This window comes from Talpa occidentalis, unplaced genomic scaffold (assembly GCF_014898055.3).
Source record: "Talpa occidentalis isolate TD23 unplaced genomic scaffold, MPIMG_talOcc4v2.1 talOcc4.6, whole genome shotgun sequence".
Lineage (NCBI taxonomy): Eukaryota > Metazoa > Chordata > Mammalia > Eulipotyphla > Talpidae > Talpa > Talpa occidentalis.
The window spans coordinates 65,767,440-65,791,440 of NW_023604972.1; the positions used below are offsets into that span (position 1 = coordinate 65,767,440).

The following is a 24,001-nucleotide window of genomic DNA, read 5'->3' on the forward strand; positions in this document are numbered from 1 at the left end:
TTTGGTCCATTTGCTTGTAGGATTGTTTTCCATCCTTTAACTTTGAGTCTATTTTTATCTTTTGTAGCTAAATGTGTTTCCTGGAGACAGCAAAAGGTTGGGTTTTGTTTCTTAATCCATGCTGCCACTCTGTGTCTTTTTATTGAAGAGTTTAGTCCATTTACCTTTAGAGTTAATATTGATATGTTAGCATCTCTATTTGCCATTGTGTTTGTCTTTCCTTTGATTTCATTTATTTATTCTTTTAATAACTTTTTTTTTTGTTTTTGGTCTTCTTTCGTTGTTATTCGTCCCTCTGAGGTTCTGGCTTTAGGATTCCTTGTAGTACTTTTTGGAGTGGGGGTTTAGTCATAATGAAATTCCGGAGTTTCTGTTTGTCTGGGAAGGTCCTTATTCTTCCTTCATAGAGGAAGGAGAGCTTTGCGGGATAGAGTATTCTTGGTTGGCATCTGTTTTCTTGGAGTCTGTTGACTATGTCCCTCCACTCTCTCCTTGCCCGTAGTGTTTCTTCAGAGAAGTGTGATGTCAGCCTGATTGGTTTTCCTTTGAATGTTATCTGTTTCTTCCCTCTTGTCAGCTTCATTATTTTTCCTTTGTCCTGGATTCTTGGGTGCTTTACTGTATTTTTCCTTTTGTCATGGAAGTTTGCTGTTCTTCTTGCTTCTTGTATATCAATTTTCAGCTCCTTCTTCACATTTGGGAAGTTCTCTTCAATTATCTCTTTGAATATTTTCTCTGTTCCTACATCTCTCTCCTCTCCTTCTGGTATTCCTATAACTCTTATATTTCCTTTCCTCATGGAGTCATATAGTTCGCGAAGTCTTTCTTCGTTCTTTTTCATTCGTACTTCTTTTTCCTTTTCTGTTTTGGTTCTTTCTATTTGTGTGTCTTCAAGAGTACTTATTCGTTCTTCCATTTCATCTATTCTGCTTTCATTGCTTTTCCCAGAGTTTTTTAGTTCCTCCATTAATTCTTTGATCTCCTGCGTTTGTTTTGCTTCACTCTTTAGGGACTCAATTTCATTCTTCTGGCCATTGTTTTCCCTCTTTAGGGACTCAATTTCTTTCTTCTGATCATTGTTTTCCTTTATGAGTTCTGTCATTTTTTTAATCATGGCAATTTTAAATTCTCTTTCTGGAAGGCTCATAGGTTCTTCCAAGTTACTGTCGTTGCAATCTGGGGGGTGGTTTTCTTTTTGTGGTGTGCTTTTTTCCTGAGGAGTTGTTAGGTTGCGTGTGGTTCTTCTACTCCCTACTGTCTGTTTTCTAATTTGTCGTATACATTGGGACACTGTGTTGCTGGGACTGGCCGGCATCTTGGGTGAGCTTCTCCGCTCCCCTATGATTCCTCCAGGAGCCATCTGTCAGTTTCAGGCAGTCTTTACTGAAGAAAGGTCCCTGTTCTAAAATGCCGATGTGGCGACACACTCCCCTGTGGGCTTGGTCTGCCCCAGCGGTGGGTTCCCGCTCCCCCTCTGGGTTTGGACTGCAGGCCAGAAGGGGCCTGGCATGGGCAAGCTTCCCCACTCACCTCTGGCTCCTGAGGGAGCCTTCTGCAGGCAGTCTTTACTGAAGAAATGTCCCTGTTCTAAAATGGCGAGGTGGGACGCACTCCCTGTGCGTCCGATCTCAGGCACACTCTTCTGCGTGCCCGGTCTGCCCCGGCCGCGGGTGCCCGCTCCCCCTGTGGGCTCAGAAGCTGGTCTGAAGGGGTCTGGGGTGGGCTAACTTCCCAGCTGGCCATGGGCTCCTCCAGGAGCCTCCTGCCAGTTTCAAGCAGTCTTTTCTTAAGAAAGGTCCCTGTTCTATGGGGTGTTAGTGACTTTTTTTCTGGTCGCTAGGTGGCGCCAGAGATCTCTCCTATTGTTCTTGGGGAGCTGTTTTTTTCACCCCGTGGGACAGGGAACAGAGTGGAATTGGTAGGGAAAACCTCAACGGCTTTGGGGTGCTGTGTCTGCCTTGTGCCCCACCGACATGGAGGACCCACGCCCCGAATTTCGTGCTCCGGGTCTCAGTTCCAAAGCCCTCAGGTCCAGGATGCGGGCTGTAGCCCAGTTCAGTGGCCGCAGGAATGGTGCCTTTTGCACCCCACTCCCGTGTCCGGGAGCCTGGTTTCTGATTACTCAGTGAGGGACTTTCTCCTCAGTGAGGGCCCCCGCGCATCTCCCTGCAAGCCTAGGTCGCAGGCGTGGGTACCTGGGCAGCCGCGATCCGCATTTGCTTTTCAAGTGCGCCGCTTTTCCACGCAAGCTTACCGGCTGGCCCGGGGCTGTGTGCAGGTCTCCAAAGTCTCTGTTGTTCTCTAATGGCGCCCGGAGCCGTTCACTCACCTCTGCGGCGAATCCTGCAGGGTTCTCCACAGCTCCAGTTCACGGGGTGTGGTGGCTGAAATTGTTCCTTTCCACTCACAGTGCCGCTTGATGCATAGTTTGTTCTTGTTGGTTGTATTAGTTTGTTTTTTTCCTCCTTTCTGTTGGTCAGAGAGTGCTGACTTTGTGGGTGGGGGAGGGTAGAAGTGTTCTGCGCTTTCCTCCCTTCTAGTCCTCTTTTATGACAACTTTCTTCTTCGGGTAGTTTGCTGGAGTTGTCTGTTTATCTTCCGTGTCCCAGTTCTCACTGGGACGTGCCGCTTTTCCTCCCTATTAACATTTTTTTAATGGGAGACCTTACTCACAGCGTCTCCTCATGGCCATGTTGCCGCTTGCTGAGTCGCATGTGGTTTTTCTTCTCTACTGCCTGTTTTCTAATTTGCCATATGCCTTGGGACACTGTGTTGTTGGTACTGGCCGGCATCTTTGGCAGACTTCCCAGCTCACCTCTGGCTGCTCTGGTAAGCTTCTCCAGGTTTCAAGCAGTCTTTACTGAAGAAAGGTCCCTGTTCTAAAATGCCAATGCAGGGACGCACTCCCTTGCACACTTGGTCTGCCCCGGAGATGGGTGCTCGCTCCCCTCTGCTCTCAGACTGCAGGCCAGAAGAGGCCTGGCATGGGCAAACTTCCCAGCTCACCCCTGTCTCCTCCAGGAGCCTTCTGCTGGTTTCAGGCAGTCTTTATTGAAGAAATATCCTTATTCTAAAATGGCAATGCAGGGACGCACTCCCTGCATGCCCGGTCTGCCCCAGAGATGGGTGCTCACTCCCCTCTAGTCTCGGACTGCAGGCCAGAAGGGGCCTGGCGTGGGCGAACTTCCCAGCTCACCCCTGGATCCTCCAGGAGCCTTCTGCCAGTTTCAAGCAGTCTTTACTGAAGAAAGATTCCTGTTCTAAAATGCTGATGCAGGGACGCACTCCCTGAGCACCCGGTCTTGTATTCAGTTTCTTAAGCTGCCTTTAGCATCCAGAGAGGATCTAGATTGTGGTGGTACAAGGGTATAGATTAATTTGGTTTACATCGCTACCATCCTAAAGTGAACAGATAGGCAGGCAAATGCATACATTTGTACCTACATTCAACAGCTTTGTAGGAAACTGGCAAAGATCATATATAGTACTGATTTGATGTTTTCTGAATTTATGCTATTCATTTAGTACAATTGTTTTAAATTAACTTCCTCTATTTTTCCATACTAGAGAAGGAGTTATTTTTAAACATGCCGATAAGTATCTTTTAAATCAGTCAGTAATGATAGGGAGCACTTTCTATTTCTAAACTTTCTATCTTTGAAAACAAATCTCAAATTTTCTACCTCTGAGCTTTTAGAAAGAAAACATACAGAGTTTTCATTAAATATAATGGAGAGAGTAATTTCTTTCTCTTATTTTATCAGATACTAAAAATGCACTTTCTCTGTTAGGCTCCTCAACACCCACTCCTTTAATTTTGTTTGTATTCAGTGACATTCCTTTTTGTGCTGGTACCTCTTTGTTCAGTTGGCTCTACCTTCTCCTCAGGGGAACCTGGGCAAGGATTTAAAATAAGATGAAAATGATCAGAATAGTGTAACTTTTAAACAATACAGTGTGACCTTAGAAAGTAATATCACTTATTAGCATATTTTAAAATGGAGTAGTACTCACTTCCTTCATAGGATGTGAAGAGGGTTAACAAATTATAGATGGCATTGCAATTTTTCAAGAATGGATTTCATAATGCTCTTAGGTTTGACAGCTGAGACTAATGTGATGATGAAGTACCAGAGGCCTCTGTGGAGTAAGATAAAACCCAGTGGAGAACATTAACAAAACCATAAAGCATCACCATATTGCATAGGATTTTTCCAGCAAGGGCTCAAGTTCTCATGCCAGTCTGTCTCAAGGCTGACTAATGGCTTCATTCCTGAATCAAATCAATGGCAATGAGCCTAAAGGGCTGTACTTTTGGTGGTTGTAATAATGATGTTGCCTGTTTTTATTAAACATTTTTAATAGCATTAAATAATGTTTAAACATTAAATATTTTTGAATATAGGCATTTTCACCAATTTATGTGGCTAAACACAAGTATTTATAGGGATTTTTATTCGCTTCATCATCATGATAATACTGCTGAAACCTAAAGAAGAAGGTCTTAAGTATCAGATGAAATTCAGGAAAAAACCAAAATTTTATCTTATCCAATATTAATCTTTTTCCTTTGCCTTTCAGGCTGAAAGTCTTTAATTGTAGGAGAAATTCAGACTCCTAATGATACTCACCTCCAGAAACTTATGCAAGGCAAGACACAGGCTTTCAGGCTTTTCTCCACTATAGGATCAGTCAGTAATTGAATATATCAATAGGTTGTAGGAGGGAGAACCATGGCTGCAATTACCTGTAATAACATAAACAAGCAGAACTATGTTGTTTGAGAGCATTTCTTTTTTTTCCAGCTAAAATTGCATGGGTGTTTCTGTACAGTAAGGAGAAAAAAATTTAAAAGTTTTACTAGAAGAAGCCTCCATTGTACCCCATGCTAACAAACTTGTTGCTAAATAGTTGACTTTGGAAGCTAAAGTTCACTTGGTAGGGGCTGGAGGGACTTTGACTCTCTTTTTGATACCCCTATATGTCTACTTTTCTGTTGTGGTGCTCCCAGAAAATTGAGGAGAGAATAGTTTCCTAGTTGTCATTTGGTGTTGTAAGGCATACTATTCATGTTTTCTGGAGTTCACCAGAGACCAAGGTGAGACCACTGTGCCAGCACTTCAGATCTACAAGCAAATGCCAAGGAGGAGATAGGCCCACAGGTCAAAAAGATGTGAGGCAATAAAGGGGAGAAGATTGTAGCTACAACAGTTTTAACCCCTTGATGACATAAATAGGAACCTGAGAGTTTTGCAGAGAATTATGCTTGTTACTTGGCTTATAATAAATAAATTGTCACTTTCAGTCTGTTTTCTCATCTAGAAAATGGCTATATCATCAATATATGCAGTAATAACAAATATCCCCAAAATTTCAGTGACTAAAATGGCAAAGGTTTGTTTCTTGCTTCTTGCTGGGATATCAGTGGGAATGGCAGGGCACTCTGGTGTATTATCCTCACCCAGCCTCCCACATTGACTGGCTTTACCATCTGGAATATTCAGCCATGGACTAGGGAAATAACTGTGGCAAATCCTACAGGAGCTCTTAAAGACTTTCAGGTAAAAAATGTGTCCATTCATATCTCCTTGGCCAGGAGAAGTCATGTGGCCATATCCCACTTTAAGGAAGGGGAAAGTATAATCCCCTCATGCCCACGCATGGAGGTGAACCAGAGTCTTGGTAAATGCCCCTCCTAGACCCATAGTATACTGATGCCTTGTGATCATTACCCCACATGGAAGTTCACCACCCCACTTACATAGGAAAAGACTAGAGAGAAATGAACACCACTGAAAAGGGATTGTTTTCATAGATATGAAAAAATGGAAGGTTATTTTAAATTTCTATAATGTACTTAAATTTGTAATTTGAAAACCAAAACATTTGTATAAATGTCAACTAGCAATAATAGAAATAATACCCCTTTTTCCTGATAAGTTGTAATTATTGTATTACCTTCTGGAATGAGGTTTTACTTGGATATATGTACTTAGGTTATTGTTACATGAAAGCACCACATCAAATTTGACCTAGCCCCTGTCCTTATGAAACAAAATACCTGAAGTCACACACCCACCTCAGTTAAAACATGCGTCTATGACTAGTAAAAACTTGGAGTGGGTAGAGGCACTAACTTAGTAAGGATAATGGAATGTGACGATAGATTTGGACCTCACTTTACCAGGCCATCCTGCCTATGAGGTGGGCAGTGAGGATGGGGGTGCATTGCCAGGGCAGGAAGGCACTGATTACACACAGGACAGCTTTGTCTCAGGCACCACCCTCTCACCTTCTGCTTTTCCTGCACTAAAGTGCCACGTTCCTGGGGTTGGTGCTCATGGAGTTTAATGGGAGCTGTTTGGCAAGGATGTCTGTTGGGTTCTTTGGTTCTTGCAGGTGGTGACTTGTTCCTTCTTGCAATGTTGCACTGTGGGAGTTGTTCCACTTTTGTCAGCACTCCAGCTTGGAAAATCTCAGGTGGTTTTCACTAAATTCGGAGATCAGCACTTCTACATATCTTTGACTCAGTGCAATGAATGTGCAAAGAATGAATGGATGAAGTGTTGTTTGAGATGCCTCAAGGGGATATTGATTTGTGCAGATGAACCTTTTCAGCCATTTATTCATCTAGAGCCTAAGAGTTTTGATAATTACTTTCTAGTATTCTCCTTTCACTTGGAAGAGTCCCTAGGATACCATTCTCTTACCTCTTCTTTTCCTTATTTCTTATTCTCCAGCAGAGAAGTCCACCTGGAAGCTCTGAGCACAGTTTCCTTCAAAGTGGGCAACAGTGATGCCCCCATCCCTGTGGTATCTTGCGTAATATCTTAGACATTGTAGGGAATCAAAACATATCAATTAAATATTAAATTATTGAGGTTTTCCACCATTTTAAAAAACATACCTATGGAAAAATATAAGACTGTAACCAAATATCTCGGTTTTTTTCTTCAATATATTCTTGTTGCTATGAACTCAATGAGCCAATAAGTTCCAATACATCTTGCCTCTTTTTTCTCCCTTCAGCTATAAGCACTGTTGTGTCTCACTGAATCATCAGGCTTGTTCTTATCTCCTGTAACTATTTTTACTCTTCATTTAGAGGCAGGGGCAGAGGTACAGTAACAGAGATCATGTTCTTGTTACCCTGGCATGAACCACCGCTATCTCTACAACCTGGGAACCCCAGGAGATCTTACTTTTTTGGCAGCTTTCAACAGTCCACGGGGATGCTCAGATTTCTCTTAGTGCTCATCAATTAATCATGTGCCTTTTTCTTCTATAAACACTTGGACATCTACATTTTAGATAGATTTGCAATTTCTTGTCTACCTTGGTGGTAGTGGCCCATTGACATATAAAGACTGTGAAGGAGGAAGAATAAGTGAGGAACTGATTAAGGGACAGTGTGAGCTCATTGAGTTTGTAAGGTGAAGAATTTCACAGTAGTCTGTATCCCAGAGGACTGACTATACTGAAGAAAATCAAAGAGGAGGAACTAGAAACATGGCAATATGTGTAAGGGTCAGAGACCAGGCATTATCCTCTAGTTATTTTAAGATCTGGAGTTAGCAACCTTCATGAAAGTGTTAGGAACTCCTCTATACATATGTACATACTATACACCCAATTAGAAGATGGGAATGAAGACCGATAGCAAAAGTTTATAGATATTCAACAGGGATGGAGAAGAGCGTAATTTACTGTTGTAATGTGCCAGAGAAATATGACACGCTTTTGTTTATTGACAGAAATTGTCTGAGACACTGTCATTTTGTGCAGTTCTGTTGTTCCTTTTAAAATGTGATGGGTCATGGAAAAAGCATAACTTCATAGAAACAACACTTGTGGCCCTTTAGGGTTTCGTTCCATTTGGGAAAGCTTCCATGTAAATGCAGCTTTTACTAAGCTTTCACCATTGCCTTTGGTTCCACTTATTTCCTGTGTATTTGATCTTGAGTGAAAATTATTTGATATTTTGGGTTGTCATTGAGAATTGTAGTTTTTCTCAAGTTTTGTCAAATTGTAGTTTTTTAGAAGTAACTAATGTAGGTCTATGATACAGTTTTCAATAGCCTTGTCACCTCTGATCTTGTTTCTGGCACCCTGAACAGCTCCCAGTATTACATTAATACTGATCAAGCTGGTGGCACAAGTCGTGTTCACAGGTGTGGTCTCTACCATGACTTATACTGATGCACTTATCCAGCCTTGTCAAGTACTTTTATTTTAGCATTGAGTCGAGTTTAGTGTCATGTTCTGCTTCTCTTTGAAGGCTTTTTGTCTTTGTCCAGTAGCTTCTGAGTTGGAAGTCTACCAGTTTTAGGAAGGAAGGAGGGCTTTGAAAAGTGTGGGTGAGAAGTATTAACCCTGCCTCCTGCCAACAGCCTTGCAAGCACAAGACTGGCAAGTACATGTGCTCTTGGCATTAGGAAAGCCTTGCCGAAAATGAAATTAAAATTCCTCAGCTGGTCAGAAAATTAATCAGGACTGAATCTAAGTAGACAGAGACATAAGCTAGACTCCTTGTTCCAATACTGATGAGCATTTCATTATTATGTGGATAAAATGTAGAGTCATGGAAGAGGCCAAGTAGGGAAAGAAATGAAAGAGGTGAACAGTATCTTTAGGATTTAAATTCTGGCTACAAAAAAATTTTATAGCAGCTGTTACCTCTTAGTTGCCTTCATGACAGTATGATAAATTGTGAGTTACTCATTTCATAGCACTTCTAGAGCATCCACAGTGAAGCAGTGATATGACATGTGCTAGCACTAAGTTGTGACCATACCTAGTCCTTGCCTTCCAGGAGTTTATAACTGGGTAGGAAAGGACAGTAGAGAGTGCAAAGTCTGTAATAACCAGTCAGATAAGAAGTACTGCCATACCACTTAGGATTATTTGGTAGGAAAGTAACTGTAATGCATCCCAGCAAATTTAAAAAGGATTAAATTGATAAAAGGGGAAAGGAGCTTGAAAGGAATCTGGAGATATAGACTGCAAGAACTAAGGGACCATCTCTTCAGGATCCTCAAATGAGGTAACTCCGTGGAAACTTAGGTCTATTCATTCAAAATTCAGATTCTCAAAAGAAAGAATCTGCTGGATCCAGCTGGGGCATGCACCACTTCTCAGCAGGGGAAAAGAGAAGACAGTGCAACAGCATAGAGACCTCTCTCCAGGGAGAATAAGTGCTAAAAAACAGACTCAGATTTTCCCAGAAGTAGCTGTTTCTGTGTCTCCTGGGATTGCCATCTGTGAGCAGGTGTGTGTTTATTTGTGGCACACTCAGTGTTAAGGTCATGCTGATCTGATGCCATAGACTGTAGAATCATTTCCTGTAGGTTCTTTGACTCACTGACACCTGTTTCCTTCTCTTGATCCCAGAGTGAGCAGTCTCACCTCATGAGAGAACATGAGGATGTCCAAGAACGAACAACACTTCGGTACGAGGAACGCATCACAGAGCTCCACAGCATCATTGCTGAGCTCAACAGGAAGATAGACCGCTTGCAAGGCACTACCATCAGGTAGTTGGATCCAATTTCTGGCTGTTCTCTGCCCCTCTGGGCTGTACCCTGGTATTAAGATGTTTTATTTGTAACTTAGACTTGTATAGCTAATAAACTACTTTCTCTTCTCTGTTAACCATGTACTTTCTCCTCCATTATCTGTTTTGATTTTCATCTTCTGGATAACCCTGCAAGATAGATAGGGAGGGAGTTATAATCCTCAGTTAAGTCAGAAGTTGAGTGAAAGACTTTATCAATAAGTTTAAAATGGAGGTCCTCTGTCTTGAGAGACCAGCACCTTTTTTATCCATCAGATTTGCTCTAGACAAGTAAACTATGTACAGCTCTTGGGATTTACAAATGTAGTTTATAATTAATAATAGAGGCTTCAAGCAATTCTAATAAAACTTTGAGCTTTCCTCACTGACTTAACCTCTTGCAAATCACTAAGGTAGGGGGCAAGATTTTATCCATTGTTTTACTGTGAAAAACCTGGTGCTTAAAAATATTAAGCGGCTACTTTGATTTTACGTTTATAAGAGAGTAGAAGTAGAACTAGAACCTCCAGTGTCTCTGTCCTCACTTAAGTTTTATTCCTTGCAAATGTCTATGGGGCACCCTGTCTTCCTTGTTTCTCAATCAGTTGACCCCTAAATTTCCTGAACACTCACTTTGTGTATCTGCCCTACTCTTTCAGAGGAGGCATTTGCTCTAAGTGACTCACTAAGCAAGGATGGGAACTTTTTCTCTCCCTGTCTATGTCCAAGGAACAGCCCCGAGGAAAGCGAAAAGCTGGTACTTACCTTTATGAAGAAAGAATGCTTTGTTTGTTGAATGTTTGTTCAACTCACAGTTAATACAGTTTTAGAGGCAGCTACTTTAAACCCTCCCTTTAGAAGTCCAAGTCATAAGAAACTTTGGATGCATTTCATAACAACTCTAGGAACTCCACTAATGATGGGGCTACTTGCTGACAGTACTGGTGGGCCTCTGTTTTCTGAGCAAAATCATGGAAACATTTACACTGAGCTGAAGCCACACAATAAATTCCATATTCAAATTAGAACCTCAGTTTTTAAATTGCTTCTTGACATTTAGAGTGATTGTAGGTTAGAAATGTATGAACAGAGTTAGAATTTTCAGCCCCTCAAAATAATTATAGTAAAGTACATCAGCAAGTTTGTAATTCCCATAAAGCACTTAAGAAGGTGAAAGCAAATGGGCTCAATTATTTTTTCATTTCCTTTGCTTCTCACTGTTTACACACAACGAAGCTACAATTTTTGTATATTGATCTTGTACCTGCCACATTGCTGTGTTTATCTATTATTTCTACTAATAGATAGAAATAGTTTTTTTGGTGGCATATTTAGGGTTTTATATAGATAATGTATCATCTACAAATAGTAGTAGTTTCACTTTTCTGATGTGGATTCTGTTTAATTCCTGTTTTTGTCTGATACCTATGGACAAAACCTCTAATACTAGGTTAAAAAGGAGTGGTGACAGTGCATATCCTTGTCTTGTTCCTGATCTTAGGGGAAAACTTTTACTTTCACCATTGATTATTTTATTGAATTTAGATTTATAATATGTCACCTTTATTATATTGAGGAGGATTCCTACTATTCTCATCTTGTTTAGAGTTTTTACCATAAATAGTACTGAATGTTATGAAATGTTCTCTCTGTATATTGATATTACCATATGATTTTTATCTTTCTTTTTTGATATGGTATATTATATTAATTGATTTAAGTATATAAAGCCATCCTTGCTTCATTGGGATAAATCCCACTTTGAGCAGGGGATTAATTGTGATGTATAATGCTTTTGATACATTGTTGAACTTGATATGCTACTATTTTGTTGAAGATTTTGCATCAATGTTCATCAGGGGTATTGGTCTATAATTTTTTTTTCTGGTGCTATTATAACCGGATCTGGGCAGCCCCCAGAGGCCACAGGGCAAGAAGGTTTTGTTGGGGCTGATGCATACTGGCCTCAGCCCACCACCTGTGGATATTTCCCCTTACCTAGCCTCAGCAAGGTTGGCTCCAGCCATGGCTCTCTGGGACCAACAGGCCCACAAACCTGCACTGACCTAAGTGCAAGCCTATTTGGGCTTTTCCCCCTTTTATATCTGACTTTCAGATTCTAAAATGGAATGGTCAGGTGGGAGCTAAATGGACCAATCAGGTGCAAGCTAAATAGACCAATCAGGTCCAAGCTCAATTAATTCATGAATTATTCAGATTGAAACATAGAAAATAAGCTGATAGGTGCTAAACAGCCGAATCTAACACTTAGGATTGAAAAGAGTCCAATCAGGCTTGTGGAGTAGGGCACCCTGAGGGGGATATAAAGCAGAGCAAGAGACAGCTTTATTCATTCTGCTTCTGGCCTTCAAAGAGGAAGCATTATTAATCAGACCACCTTTGAAGAAGGATTTGGCAGATGGCCTCTGAAGACAGAGAAGCATCAAATAGCTCCATGGGATTCAGAGGACCTGCATGGACTTCCAGAGCTCCAGACCTCCATAGACCTGCACAGAGACTGGCTGCTGCACCTGCGTCCGACCCTACCTCTGACATCACCTGCAAGGAGCACTGTCAAGCTTGGCCCAGCTCAAAGAGCTGACCACAGCCTCTGGTTCTCTGGCACCATCTCTTGGTGCTATTGAGTCCATCTCTGTCTGGTCTCGTGTCCAGCCCAGGCTCTAGACGGCTGTTGTGGACTACTGCTGTGTTGCCTCATCTTCTACGAGTGCCCTTTGTTTGGAATTTCTAGATACTATCTGGGCTCAGATAGCTGGCCACGTGTGACCTTAGAAACTCTTTCCCCCAATCTCCTGTTTGTTAAATAAACGCTGTTGTTGTTGGAGGACCCTGAGCCTGAATGGTCTTGTGTGTGGGGGAGAACCCACTGACAGTGACTTGTTTCTGCACTTTAAACACTGTCCTTTGACTCTGTTTTAGCCCCTTGGCACAGTTTGAACACTGTTTTAGATCTGTATAACATTGTCATAGTACTATTTTCAGTTTGGCAGGAGCCAACCTCACTGGGGTTTGGGAGGGGCTACATCCACAGCTGGTGGGTTGAGGCCTGTGTGCCTTGGCTCAAACAAAGCCTTCTTGCCCAGTGGCCTCTGGGCACCATGGGATCTGGTTACACTATCTTTATCTGGTTTCAGCATTAGGGTAATTAAGTACCTTGAAATGTTTTAGGAAGTGTTCCTGTGTCTTGAATTTTTAAAAATAACTTCAGCAAGACAGCCATTAATTCTCATTTAAAAGTTTGATAAAATTCATTTTTAAAGTCATCTGGTTCTAGGCTTTTGTTTTTGAGAAGATATTCTATATTGCTGTTTCGATTTATATGCTTGTGACTGTGGTTTGTTCAATTCCTCTGTTTCTTCCTGATTAAGTCTAGTAAATTATATTGATCTATGAGTTTGTCCATTTCCTCAAGATTGTTGAACTTAATGGCATATTGTTGTTTATAGTAATCTCTTATAGCATTTGCATTTCTGTGCATATTCTGTGATAATTACTTCTTTTTCATTTCTGATTCATTTATTAATGTTTTCCTCCTTTCTTTGTTAGCCTAGCTAGAGATTCACCTATTATGTTAATCTCAAAGAACCAACTATTAATTTCATTGATCTCTTATAGTTTTTTTCATCTGTTTCATTTATTTCCATTCTTATTTTCATTTCCTTCCTTCTGCCGAATTTTGATCTTTTTATTTCCTCTTTTACAAGTTGCTCTCAGTATAGTTTTATGTTTTTTATTTGGGATTTTTGTTTGTTTGGTTGATATGGTCATGTATTGTAATTACCTTACTTTTTAAGTCTGTTTTTGCAGCATCCCATATATTCTGGTAGCTTGTATCCTTGTCTTAATTAGTGCAATGTATTTTTAATTTCTGTTTCAATTTCCTCTTTTACTGACTGGCCAATAAGTAGCACGTTGTATAGTCTCCTGGTATTTTATAGTTTTTCCCATTTTTTTAATTCTTGATTTCAAACCTTATGGCATTATGGTCATTGAGAATATAATATTGATTTTTGGTATAAGTTTTAGTTATAATTTTTTTGACAATTGACTTGTGTCTCAGCACATGGTCTCTTATTGAAAATTCCATGAGCATTTGAAAAAGATGTGTTAACAGTGATTTTGGGTATGGGTACCTGTAGCTACAGTAAGCCTAGTTGGTCTAGGTCCTCTTTTAAGGCTGTTGTTCCTTCATTTATTCTCTGTTTTATTGATCTGTCTACACTTGTAAGAATATTAAAACCCTCTGGCATTTGTCAATATCTCTCCTTTAGCTCTGTTAGTAATTATCTTATGTATCTCAGTGTTCCATCATGTGGTATATATACATTTTTTCAGTATTAGTCCTTCTTTATCATAACAAAATGTCCATTTCTTATTACCATTTTTAATTGGAAGTCTAATTTATCTAATATAAATATAGCTATTCTGAATTTTTTAATTGCTGTTTGCTTATAGGATTATTTCTAGCCTTTCACTTTAAGTCCATGCTTGTCTTATTGGTAAGATGGTTTCTTGTAAACAGCAGAAGGCTGAACTTTACTTTGAAATCTATTCAGCCACTACAACTTTTTTTTTAATTTTTTTTTATTTATACATACAAGAATGGGTACAGGCCAGAGGTGTGGGGGTGGTGAGAGGATTCACCAAAGACAGAGTGAGAACAAAACAGGCAGATTGACTGAAATGCACTGCTGAGGGGAGCAGCTGGCAAGTCAGGAGAGGTCTGCTGCACCATGTAGGTCACCTACCTGGCCAGGGATCAAACTCATGCTGTAGTAGCTGCGGATTACTTCATAGCCGTCAGCCACTACAACTTTTGACTGGTGAATTCAGGCCATTTATATTATTGATTATTGAGACATAAGTATTAACTGCCATTTCATTATTTTTTACTTTGTCTTATCTTTTACTTTTGAAGTCTTGTAACAGGGTGGTCCCCAGGAAAGGGGGAGGTTCCAGGTTCCCTGCCCCACCCAAGGAAGGGTGGAGCTGAGCAGGAAGAGGAGAAGCTGCAGAAGAGACTGAGGAAGGAAGGAAGCAGGATGGAGCCAGGAGACCTGGAAGAGGCGCATGGAGCCTAGAGACATGTAAAGAAACTGCGCTTGTCTTTTGGTCGTGGACTGGGTGACACAGATGTGGGTGAGACCCGTGGGGAGGTGACAATGGCAGCTTTTATCTTGATGTTGATTTTGCTCTTTTCCTTCCGGGCTTGTCCGGTTGTTTGTGACCCTTTTCTGTGGGTCCCCACTGGAAGATGCTTTAGACTTGTGGCAGGCTTTGGGGCCTTGCTCTGGGCCGACCCCATATGGATGGAGTTTTACCCACGAGGGGACGGGTAACTTTGGGTGTTTCATTTAAAAACTAGACTCTTTGCCTTACCTGTATTGTTTCCTAGTTTTTATTAAAGTTCCTTCCCATTAAAGTGTCATATGTTTTGTGTTGATGCGGCGGATGGCAGAACCCATGTAGAATAGGCAGGTTTGTGGGGCTTGGGCTGCCCCTCTCCCTGTCCTATAACAGATTTGGCGTCCAACGTGATGTAGGACAGAGCCATCCGTGGTTAGTCAGCCCCATGGGGAAATTGGGCTTCCCTATGGCACTGGCTACCATAAGCGCAAATGTGATTTTTGGTTTCTCCGGTGTGTTTGTTTCATATGTCGATTTGTTGTTGAAAAACTGGCTTGGGCTTTGTGAAGATCTGTGTGTCTGTATGTAATTTGTTTGTAGTGACTTGCTAAGACATTTGATTTTGTGGAAATTGTTCTGTGCCAGTTTTACTCAAAAGATTAGGCAGTACGTAGGCCCATGTGGCCAGATCAAAGATGGCGTCTGAGGCCACTTGGCTGGCTCTTGTAAAATTCAAAGTTTCTTGTTGCTAGGACTTTGGAACTTTTTTTTCTTTCTTTTTGCAATCTCTGCTGTCTCATTAGCATTTCTAAAGGCAATAATGGTTCTTCAGTGGTATGTTGCTTTGTCTTTGGCAACTTCCTGCTCTCTGCCTGATGGATTTTGCAAGCCAACTGTGGAGCAGTGGTGTTTTAATTAGCAAATGTATGCCTGGGTGTTAAGGAAAGCGTAGCCTTAAGCAGTAACTGGTAATCGCTGGTATCCTTGATGGGTTCTTGGAAATAACTTAAATTTTTGCAAAGTCTGGATCAGAAAAATTAACAAAATTTTGTCTGAGTCTGAAAAAATTTTCTGCTGTGAATTTTGTCTACACAATTTGTTTTGGGCATGTTTGCCATTTTGAATCCTGGATTTGTTCAATTGCTGGTGTAAGACAAAATTCTAAGTTTCTGCTTCCTACTGAGGAAGGTCTGTTATGGAAAGCACTCTTTAGGGTGCATCATGTAACTATACCAGGTTTTCATACCTGTGTTGTTGTTGTCCCTCCCTAGTGTGGGGGAGGTGTAATCTGTGCTTAGATGTTTAATCTGCTCTTTCAGCTTCTGTCCCAGAGTGGCTAACAGAAGTAAGGAGATGACTCCTTTTAATTAAAAGTTAATTACTGATATTTTGATTTTGCTTTTTCAGGTTCTATTCCAGGAAACCCAAGGAGTGCCTGCTTGGTGGCTAACAAGAAATGACTCCTTTTGCTTAAAAGTTAACTGTTACTTTTATTCTTTCAGTTGCTGTACAGAATACCCCAGGATTGACTTCTAATAAAAAGTCTTCAACACTGAAAGCCCTAAGATGATAAACAAGGTCGTGTAACCCTTGTGATTAATAAAACTTTTCCTTCCTATTTCCAAAGTCTTAGGTTTGCAGGATGACAACTGAAAATTTTTCTGCCAGCAACACTCCACATTTTTTTTTGGACTTTGATATTTTTTTTCTGAGCCTATGGAGTAAAACTGCAGTTACATGACATATTCCACGTGGCATAACTAAAAAAAAAAACTGTCTTTGTCTATACGTTGAATGTCTGTATGTCCTTGTGTCTAACCGTCTTGACCTCTAGTGATTGACAAATTGGTATACATGGTGCCCACAGACATTGAAAAAAAAAAAAAAGTTATGGTTTAATTGTCAACATTGTGCTACTGAACTAAGCCGGTGCCTTCATAGAGATTGAATATTGTTGTTTCTGTTACTTTTCTGATATCTATGGCAAAGCTTCCCAGAAATCTAAATTCAAGTACAAATTTGGTAGCCTGTCATTTGACTGATGCAAAAAAATTTTGTGGAACCTCAGTAGAGCTCCTGAGACACTCCACGAAGTTTCTCCTTTTCCTCCTGGGAAGGCATTACATGAATTTGTTTTATTTGGCTTTTACCTAATGAAGTAAAACTGGAAGGGAAACATTGTCACTTGGAAAAATGGTAAAACTTTGGTATGTACAAAATGTTAACAGTAGTATCTGGTATGTGTGTAAATTGTCAATGGTAATTGTCACCTTGTAATATTGTATAATTCAATTGTTTCACACCTACAGAAATTGTTTCCGGAAATATAGGAAAAAAAGGTCTCAACAGATTCCTATTAATGGAACTGTTGAGAAAAAAAAAAAAACAACTTTCCTACAAAGGACTAAATAAACCTGGAAATACACCTGACATTTACAAGTTTTCCTTAACATAATAATACTGATGACTCTTTGCCTTACCTGTATTGTTTCCTAGTTTTTATTAAAGTTCCTTCTCATTAAAGTGTCATATGTTTTGTGTTGATGCGGCGGATGGCAGAACCCATGTAGAATAGGCAGGTTTGCGGGGCTTGGGCTGCCCCTCTCCCTGTCCTATAACAGTCTTCCTTCTGTATTTTGTTTAGGTTCCATTTCCATTGTCCTATTGTTACTTGTAGAAATGTTTAAAAGTACTGCTGAATTAAATATACGACAGGCTATTTGTATGACCTATTTTATTATCTGGTCTCAAATTCATTCTCATGGGTCACATTGTAACTCTCCTAATTCTTCAAATTATATTTAATTATATAATTTAGGTATTTGTTTCTTCTGTATTTATTGTTATTTTTCTTTATAATGGCCCCATTACAACTTCCTTCAGCACAGCTGGATGTTGATCAATTCTTTTAATTTTAGCTTTTCAGTGAAGTTGCTTACCCTTCCTTCTGTCTTGAATGTTAATCCTGCTGCAAACAGGTTTCACTGCTTCATTTCCTGGTTTCTCATTAGCCCACTGCTGTCTGGATTCTGACACTAACAACTTGCCAAAATTTTTTGCTATGGATTAAACTGTGTCCCATCCTCCCCACCCCCATCACCACCACCAAATTTATATGTTGAAGCCCTAGCCCTTAATTTGATACTATTTGGAGATGGGGCCTTTGGTATGTAATTAGTGGAGTTGTAGTAATGCAGGTGAGCCCAGCATGATAAGATTAGTGAATCTCCTCATAGAAAGAGACCAGAGCTTCTCACTCCACTTGTTTTCTCCCCTTGCCATATAAGAACAAGTATCTGCATGCCAGGGAAAGAACCAGTCTAGAAATTATGAGAGAATAAATGCCTGATATTTAAGCAAACTAGTCTATGGTATTTTGTTATAGCAGCCTTAACTAAGACACTGTTTTTGAAAATAATCAGTGATTTCTTTTTTTTTAAGATTTATTAATTTATGCATACAAGTGCTGGGGTGTGAAAGGTTCGGCGCGGTAAAGAAAAGGAGAGCCAGGCTAAATTTCTCAAAGGGAGGGAAAGTTTATTGTGCCCCAGGCGGACCTCACAGACCCAAGGTGGGGGTCAGTGAAGCCGCGCACGTTGTTAGGGGAAAGCAGGGTTTTATAGGGCGAGGAGAGGTCAGGTGGGTAGTTGGGCTCCTACGGCGGGAAAAGTTTGTAGGGCAGGTATAGGTTCTTTGTCTGAGATGAGACTCGTAGGGGGAGGGAGGAGGCTCATTGTCTGAGTCCTCCAGGCAGGTATCCGCATTCCTGCCCCCCAGGTGGGCTTCCTGGTTGGCTCCTGCATTCAGGCCTCCTGCATGGACCTTTCATACCAGCCTTTTGTTGAGGGTGCAGGTCAGAGATGCAGAGTGTGGGAGGATTCACCAGAGACAGAGTGGGGAGCAGAATAGGAAGATATGCTGAAATACACTGCAGAGGGGAGCAGCAGGCAAGTCAAGAGAGGTCTGCTGTGCCATGTGGGTCATCTCCCTGGCCAGGGATTGAACTCTTGCTGCAGTGGCTGTGGCTAGCTTCATAGTGCTGCTTCTTAACCCCTTGCACCTTGTGGTGACAAGGGAGGCCCTAATCAGTGATTTCTTAACTGAAAACTCAGTGACATTATCTTATTAGTGGTCCTGTTTTTGAAGCATTTGACCCTAAATATTCCTTCAATTTTGGTGTACTCTTCTCAAACATCTAGAACTCTATTGATCTTAGATCTACTCGTCTGTCTCTAAGGCCCACCCTCATCCTTAGCTCTTATCTTGGTTTCATCTCCCATTCTTTTCACCTTTAATAGCTACATCCTAAAGCATTGATCTCTCCTATTAGTGTCACCTCTGCATTGCCACTCAATTCTTCTATTTCCTTGCCTGAAAAATACCCCTCATTTGGCAACTGAGATAAGGTCCAAAATCATGGTCTAACCTAACATAATCTGGATTTTTTTTAAAGATTTATTTATTTATGCATATAAGAACTGGGGTACAGGCCAGAGGTGTATGGGGTGAGAGTATTCACCAGACAGAGTAGAGAACAGAACAGGCAGATTGACTGAAATACACTGCTGAGGGGAGCAGCTGGCGAGTCAGGAGATGCCTGGTGTACCATGTAGGTCACCTACCTGCAGGGATCAAACTCGTGCTACAGTGGCTGCAGATAGCTTCATAAGTTGTGTCATAACCCCTTGCACCACCAGGTAGGCCCTAGCATAATCTGATTTATAAGATACCTACTTGCATCATGAGCTTTGATCTTTCAGCCCACACTTCTACCTGCATGCATGTGTCTGTCCACCTTTGTGTTGCTACATTGCAAAAACAATGTAACCAGAACATCTTTATCTCCCAGAAAAACACGTTATTTTGATTAATTTCTTGACTAGGAAGTAAAATACAATGAAATAATAATAAAACCCAGAAAGATAAGATTTCTTTTTCTGTTTTCCTATCTAGTTTTAATTAAACCCTCTTTCACTATGTAGAAGTTCATGAATATGGATCCTATATCATCAGATCTTGTATTCATTGAGGATAAAGATGGATTATTTTATATATATGAGAGCATTTCAAAATCTCATTTGTTCATTTAGTCACCAAAAGATTCATAGGTGAGTCTGATCTCCTCCCATACTATATGGAAAAAATTAGAAGAGGAAGAATTTTTTTTAAAAAAGATTCATTTTTTTATTTATACAATAGCTGGGGTACAGGCCAGAGGCATGGGAGGGTGAGAGAATTCACCAGAGACAGAGTGAGTGGGGAACTGAACAAGCAGATGGACCAAAAGCACTGCTGAGGGGAGCAGTGGGGGAGACAGAGGGGTCTTCCGCATCATATGGGAATCTCCCTGGCCAACCAGGAATTGAACCCATGCTGCAGAGGCTGCAGACAGCTCCACAGTGCTGCGCTCAACCCATTGTGCCATTAGGGAGGCCTGAGAAGAGGAAGAATTTAAGGATTATCCAAGACTTTACTCATCACTTATCTCCTGTTATAGATCCTCTAAGAGATTTGAACAGAATATATTTCCTCCTTATATCTAAATAATCTTTATTCTTTAAAAGAATGATGGTGATTTCAGAACAAAGTTCTGCCTGTAATTGTAAGGAAAATAGAATGTAGTTGTAGAGTAAATGAAGATGCTCAGGCCTTTATGCCAATAGCCTCTGTGGCTAGCACCTGCAGCCTTGAATGTATAAGGCGTTTGGGAGTGTGGGTTTGGGTACACATGCCTGATGGTGGACAACTGGAGTATGGTGTGGGCATGCAAGCACCTCTCCTGTCATGCCCACTGCTCCCCTCAGCAGTATATTTCATCAGTCTGCCTGTTCTATTCCCCGCTCTGTCTCTGGTGAATCCTCTCACCCACCCACGAATCTGGCCTGACCCTGGTTCTTGTATAAATAAATAAATAAATAAATAAATAAATCTTTTTTAAAAATCATATTTTCATAGACAGTTCACTTTTCTGATTAGATCTCTTTTTTCCTAGCCAATAACAATAAACAGTAAAAACCACAATAAAAATACCATGTTAGATTGTTGTTTCATTGGTATTAGACTTAGGAAACTGTGCTACTACTTAGTTGCACAAACTTGGGTAAGTAGCTTAGCCTTCTGAGGCTCCACTTGTCTTAAATGTAAAATGAAGACATTGGTCCTGGTTTAGATGGTCTCTCACATCCCTTCCACAGTGCAAATCTGTGACTTTCTTACCACTAATAGTCATTACACAGATGTGTGAGATCTAATAACTCCAAATTAGAAACAGCCCTGTTTACTTTGTTATTTGAGCTCGTAGCAAGCACTAATTATTCCAACTCTAAATAAAGGAAGGTGGAAGCACTATGAAATGATACTTTATATTCCAAAGGAAAAAACCTGAGAACTTTGTAATTCCTAATTATGAAACTATCACAACAGCTAATCATTAACAACACTTATCAGTTTATCAAACTCCTGTTTTTATAACATAAAATAATCACTACTCAGACCTTTTCATGTTTTCTTTCTTTTTATCACTAGCATTAGCAGTTGGTGTTCATTTTGGAGGCATTTTTACTCCCCCAAAAGTAGCTATCACTTGCCAATTGAGGGAAGCAAACTATAAATTTACTTTGATATGCTGATGTTTTGTCATTAACCATTCACTTTCACCAGCTCAGTGACACTACTGTGCAGAGTACCCTTGAAAACAGACCTCAAATTCTTGCCTTTGTAAAACTATCCTAGACTGAAAGAGTGGTTTAAATTCTTGCTCCATTGCTCCTGAATTACAGAGTAGAGAGAGAAACCCAGTGTGGGTCTTCTACATCTACTGTGAACCCAAATGGATTTTCTGCTTACACAGGGCTCTGAGACATTTAACTTTTGTCATCTCCCAGTCCCTGGTCCAACCTCTTTTCAGGAATGACGCATTGATACTCAGGCAGTGATAAGGGTATGTAGTTCCATGAATATTTTGTCAGTCAGGGGGAGAAACAATAGGGTCACACAACTTTGTAATATTCGGGCACAATTTAATTTTTTTTAAAGATTTATTTATGCATAAAAGAGCTGGGGTACAGGCCAGAGATGCGGGCGGTGAGAGGATCCACCAGAGACAGAGTGGGGAACAGAACAGGCAGACTGACCAAAATACACTGCTGAGGGGAGCAGTGGGTGAGACTGGAGAGGTCTGCCTCATCATGTGGGTTTCTCCTTGGCTGGCCGGGGATCGAATTCATGCTGCAGAGGCTGTGGATTGCTTCATAGTGTGATGCTTAACCCCTTGCACCACCAGGGAGGCCCACAATTTAACTTTTTTATACCTTATTCTTTGTGGCACAAAACCCTGCCTAGTCTTCCAAGGTTGTTTTCCACTGCTAATTACTATTTACTTTGTTTTCATGTGTTGTTTTTTTCTGTAATATACATTATCATCACCATAGGAGGAAACCTAAGCAGGGATTGGGTTCTCAGCCCATCTCCTCCCTGTGGAGTAAAGAATAGAAACTTTCTGTACCTCCCACCTGCTTATTTTAACATTTCCATACAAGATCTTGCTCCTTCCCCAAATTCCTAGACATAACACATTTTATGTTTCTTTTTACCATCTAATACTGATTTTCAATACAATAAATTCTCCTTTTGATCAAAATTGCCCCTCAATAAGTGGCTTGTGTGTCCCTCCAGTCTCATGTTCCATCCTGCATCCCCTTTTGGCTTCAGCTATACTCAACTCTCCAAGTTCCACATGTTCACATTCAAGTTCAGAGAGGCCTCTGAGTCTTTGCATGAGACTTCCAGCCTCATAATCTATCAAGAATCTGCTTACATTGAGACTGCATCCAGGAAGTCTTCTTGGTCACTATTTGCCTGCAGTCCCAGATATGTCTTCTTGTTTACCCATAACATCCTTTTTAAGTTAGAATTGTTTTAAATATATTTGACTCTTAGAGGTAGCAGCCATCTAGTCTTTGCTTTCCTATCCTTGTTTTGGTGCTTGAATATATTGAGCAGGCATCCTTAGTTTGCATTTCATGGCACTGAAAATCATCTCCCTAACACAACATATCTACTGTGGTATAATTTTCTCTCAGACTTACCTCTGACATCAGTTGGAGATGTTTCTATGATCAGCAGTTTCCATCTCTCACCACTCTCTGACCACTCCTTTATAAACATCATCCTAATAACCCCCAGGAGTAATTCATTACAAAGCAGAATATTTGGCCAGGTACTATGTATTATGGATCCTCCCAAGGTAGAAGGGTTTGAGGTGGGTATTAAAGATTTTTTAAATGCCATTTATCCTAAAGATGAAACACAGAAGCATTTATATGGTTTTCTTGGCTGTACAACAGTCTCAGTCAAGCTGAAATTGACTACATCATTCATGGTCATGCATGAAATCTTCAGTAGACTAAAATCAGAATTTTAAGTGCTAATTGAAAGGCAAGCTAATATATCAGGGCACGATTACCCTTTGGACCGCAAAAGCAACTCTTAAGAGTATTTTTTAATTGTTTTTTCCTAAACCTAATTATTGTTTGATTTGTAGATGTCTAATAGTTAACTTATTCATAGAACATTAACCTATATTTTTGCCTTCACCACTCCCATATCAATTCATATTTTCATGTCTGGAGCTTATATCTGTTTAAGGTCTACTCATAGTTCTGGGTGGACTTTATTTTTAAAATAGCTTGTAAACCAGAGACTGAGGTAAATCCCTGCCTTGGGAAGAATGGATTTCTCAAGAGAACCTAGAACTCTGGAAATCTCTTCACATTTCTCTAATTTATAGATGTGTCACCTCAGCTTAAATGGCATTTGCTAGTATTCTTTGTCCTTTCCACCTCCACATTTCAGTGGGTGAGGAGATCTAATTTGTTCAGGAAATCTTTAAAAAGGAAAAGTTTCTAGTAGGCTAATAGATGAATCCAGAGCAATCTTTCAGCTTCACACACTGACCATGATATGATTATCTGTATATTTGGGATAAAAGGAAACTGGTCTATGTGTTATAAGGAGAGGGAAGAGTGTGCTCTTACTTTTTCTCTGAATATCTTTTTCTTGTCCTTAAAAGACATTTTCTGTAGGGGTTTTTCTATCAGTGGTGGCTGACTCTCCTTTTTTTCTCAGGGAGGAAGATGAGTACTCAGAGCTGCGATCAGAACTCAGTCAGAGTCAACATGAGGTTAATGAGGACTCTCGAAGCATGGACCAAGATCAGACCTCTGTCTCCATCCCTGAAAACCAGTCTACAATGGTCACTGCTGACATGGGTGAGCCTGTCTGCCATTACTACAAAGCCAA

The 24,001-nt window shown here is 40.5% G+C and overlaps 1 protein-coding gene across 2 annotated transcripts in view; it reads left to right on the top strand.

The window, feature by feature from the left end:
* The window catches only part of MCC (MCC regulator of WNT signaling pathway), a 336,988-nt gene that overhangs the window by 217,819 nt on the left and 95,168 nt on the right, over positions 1-24,001 (top strand). Inside the window, exons 3-4 of one of the 2 annotated variants that reach the window (XM_054688299.1) lie at positions 9,391-9,533; positions 23,828-23,970. In XM_054688299.1, coding sequence (XP_054544274.1) covers positions 9,391-9,533; positions 23,828-23,970 — 286 coding nt within the window. Of the gene's footprint in view, positions 1-9,390; positions 9,534-14,481; positions 14,662-23,827; positions 23,971-24,001 lie in introns of those variants that run through there. The other variant, XM_054688300.1, reaches the window with a different exon arrangement.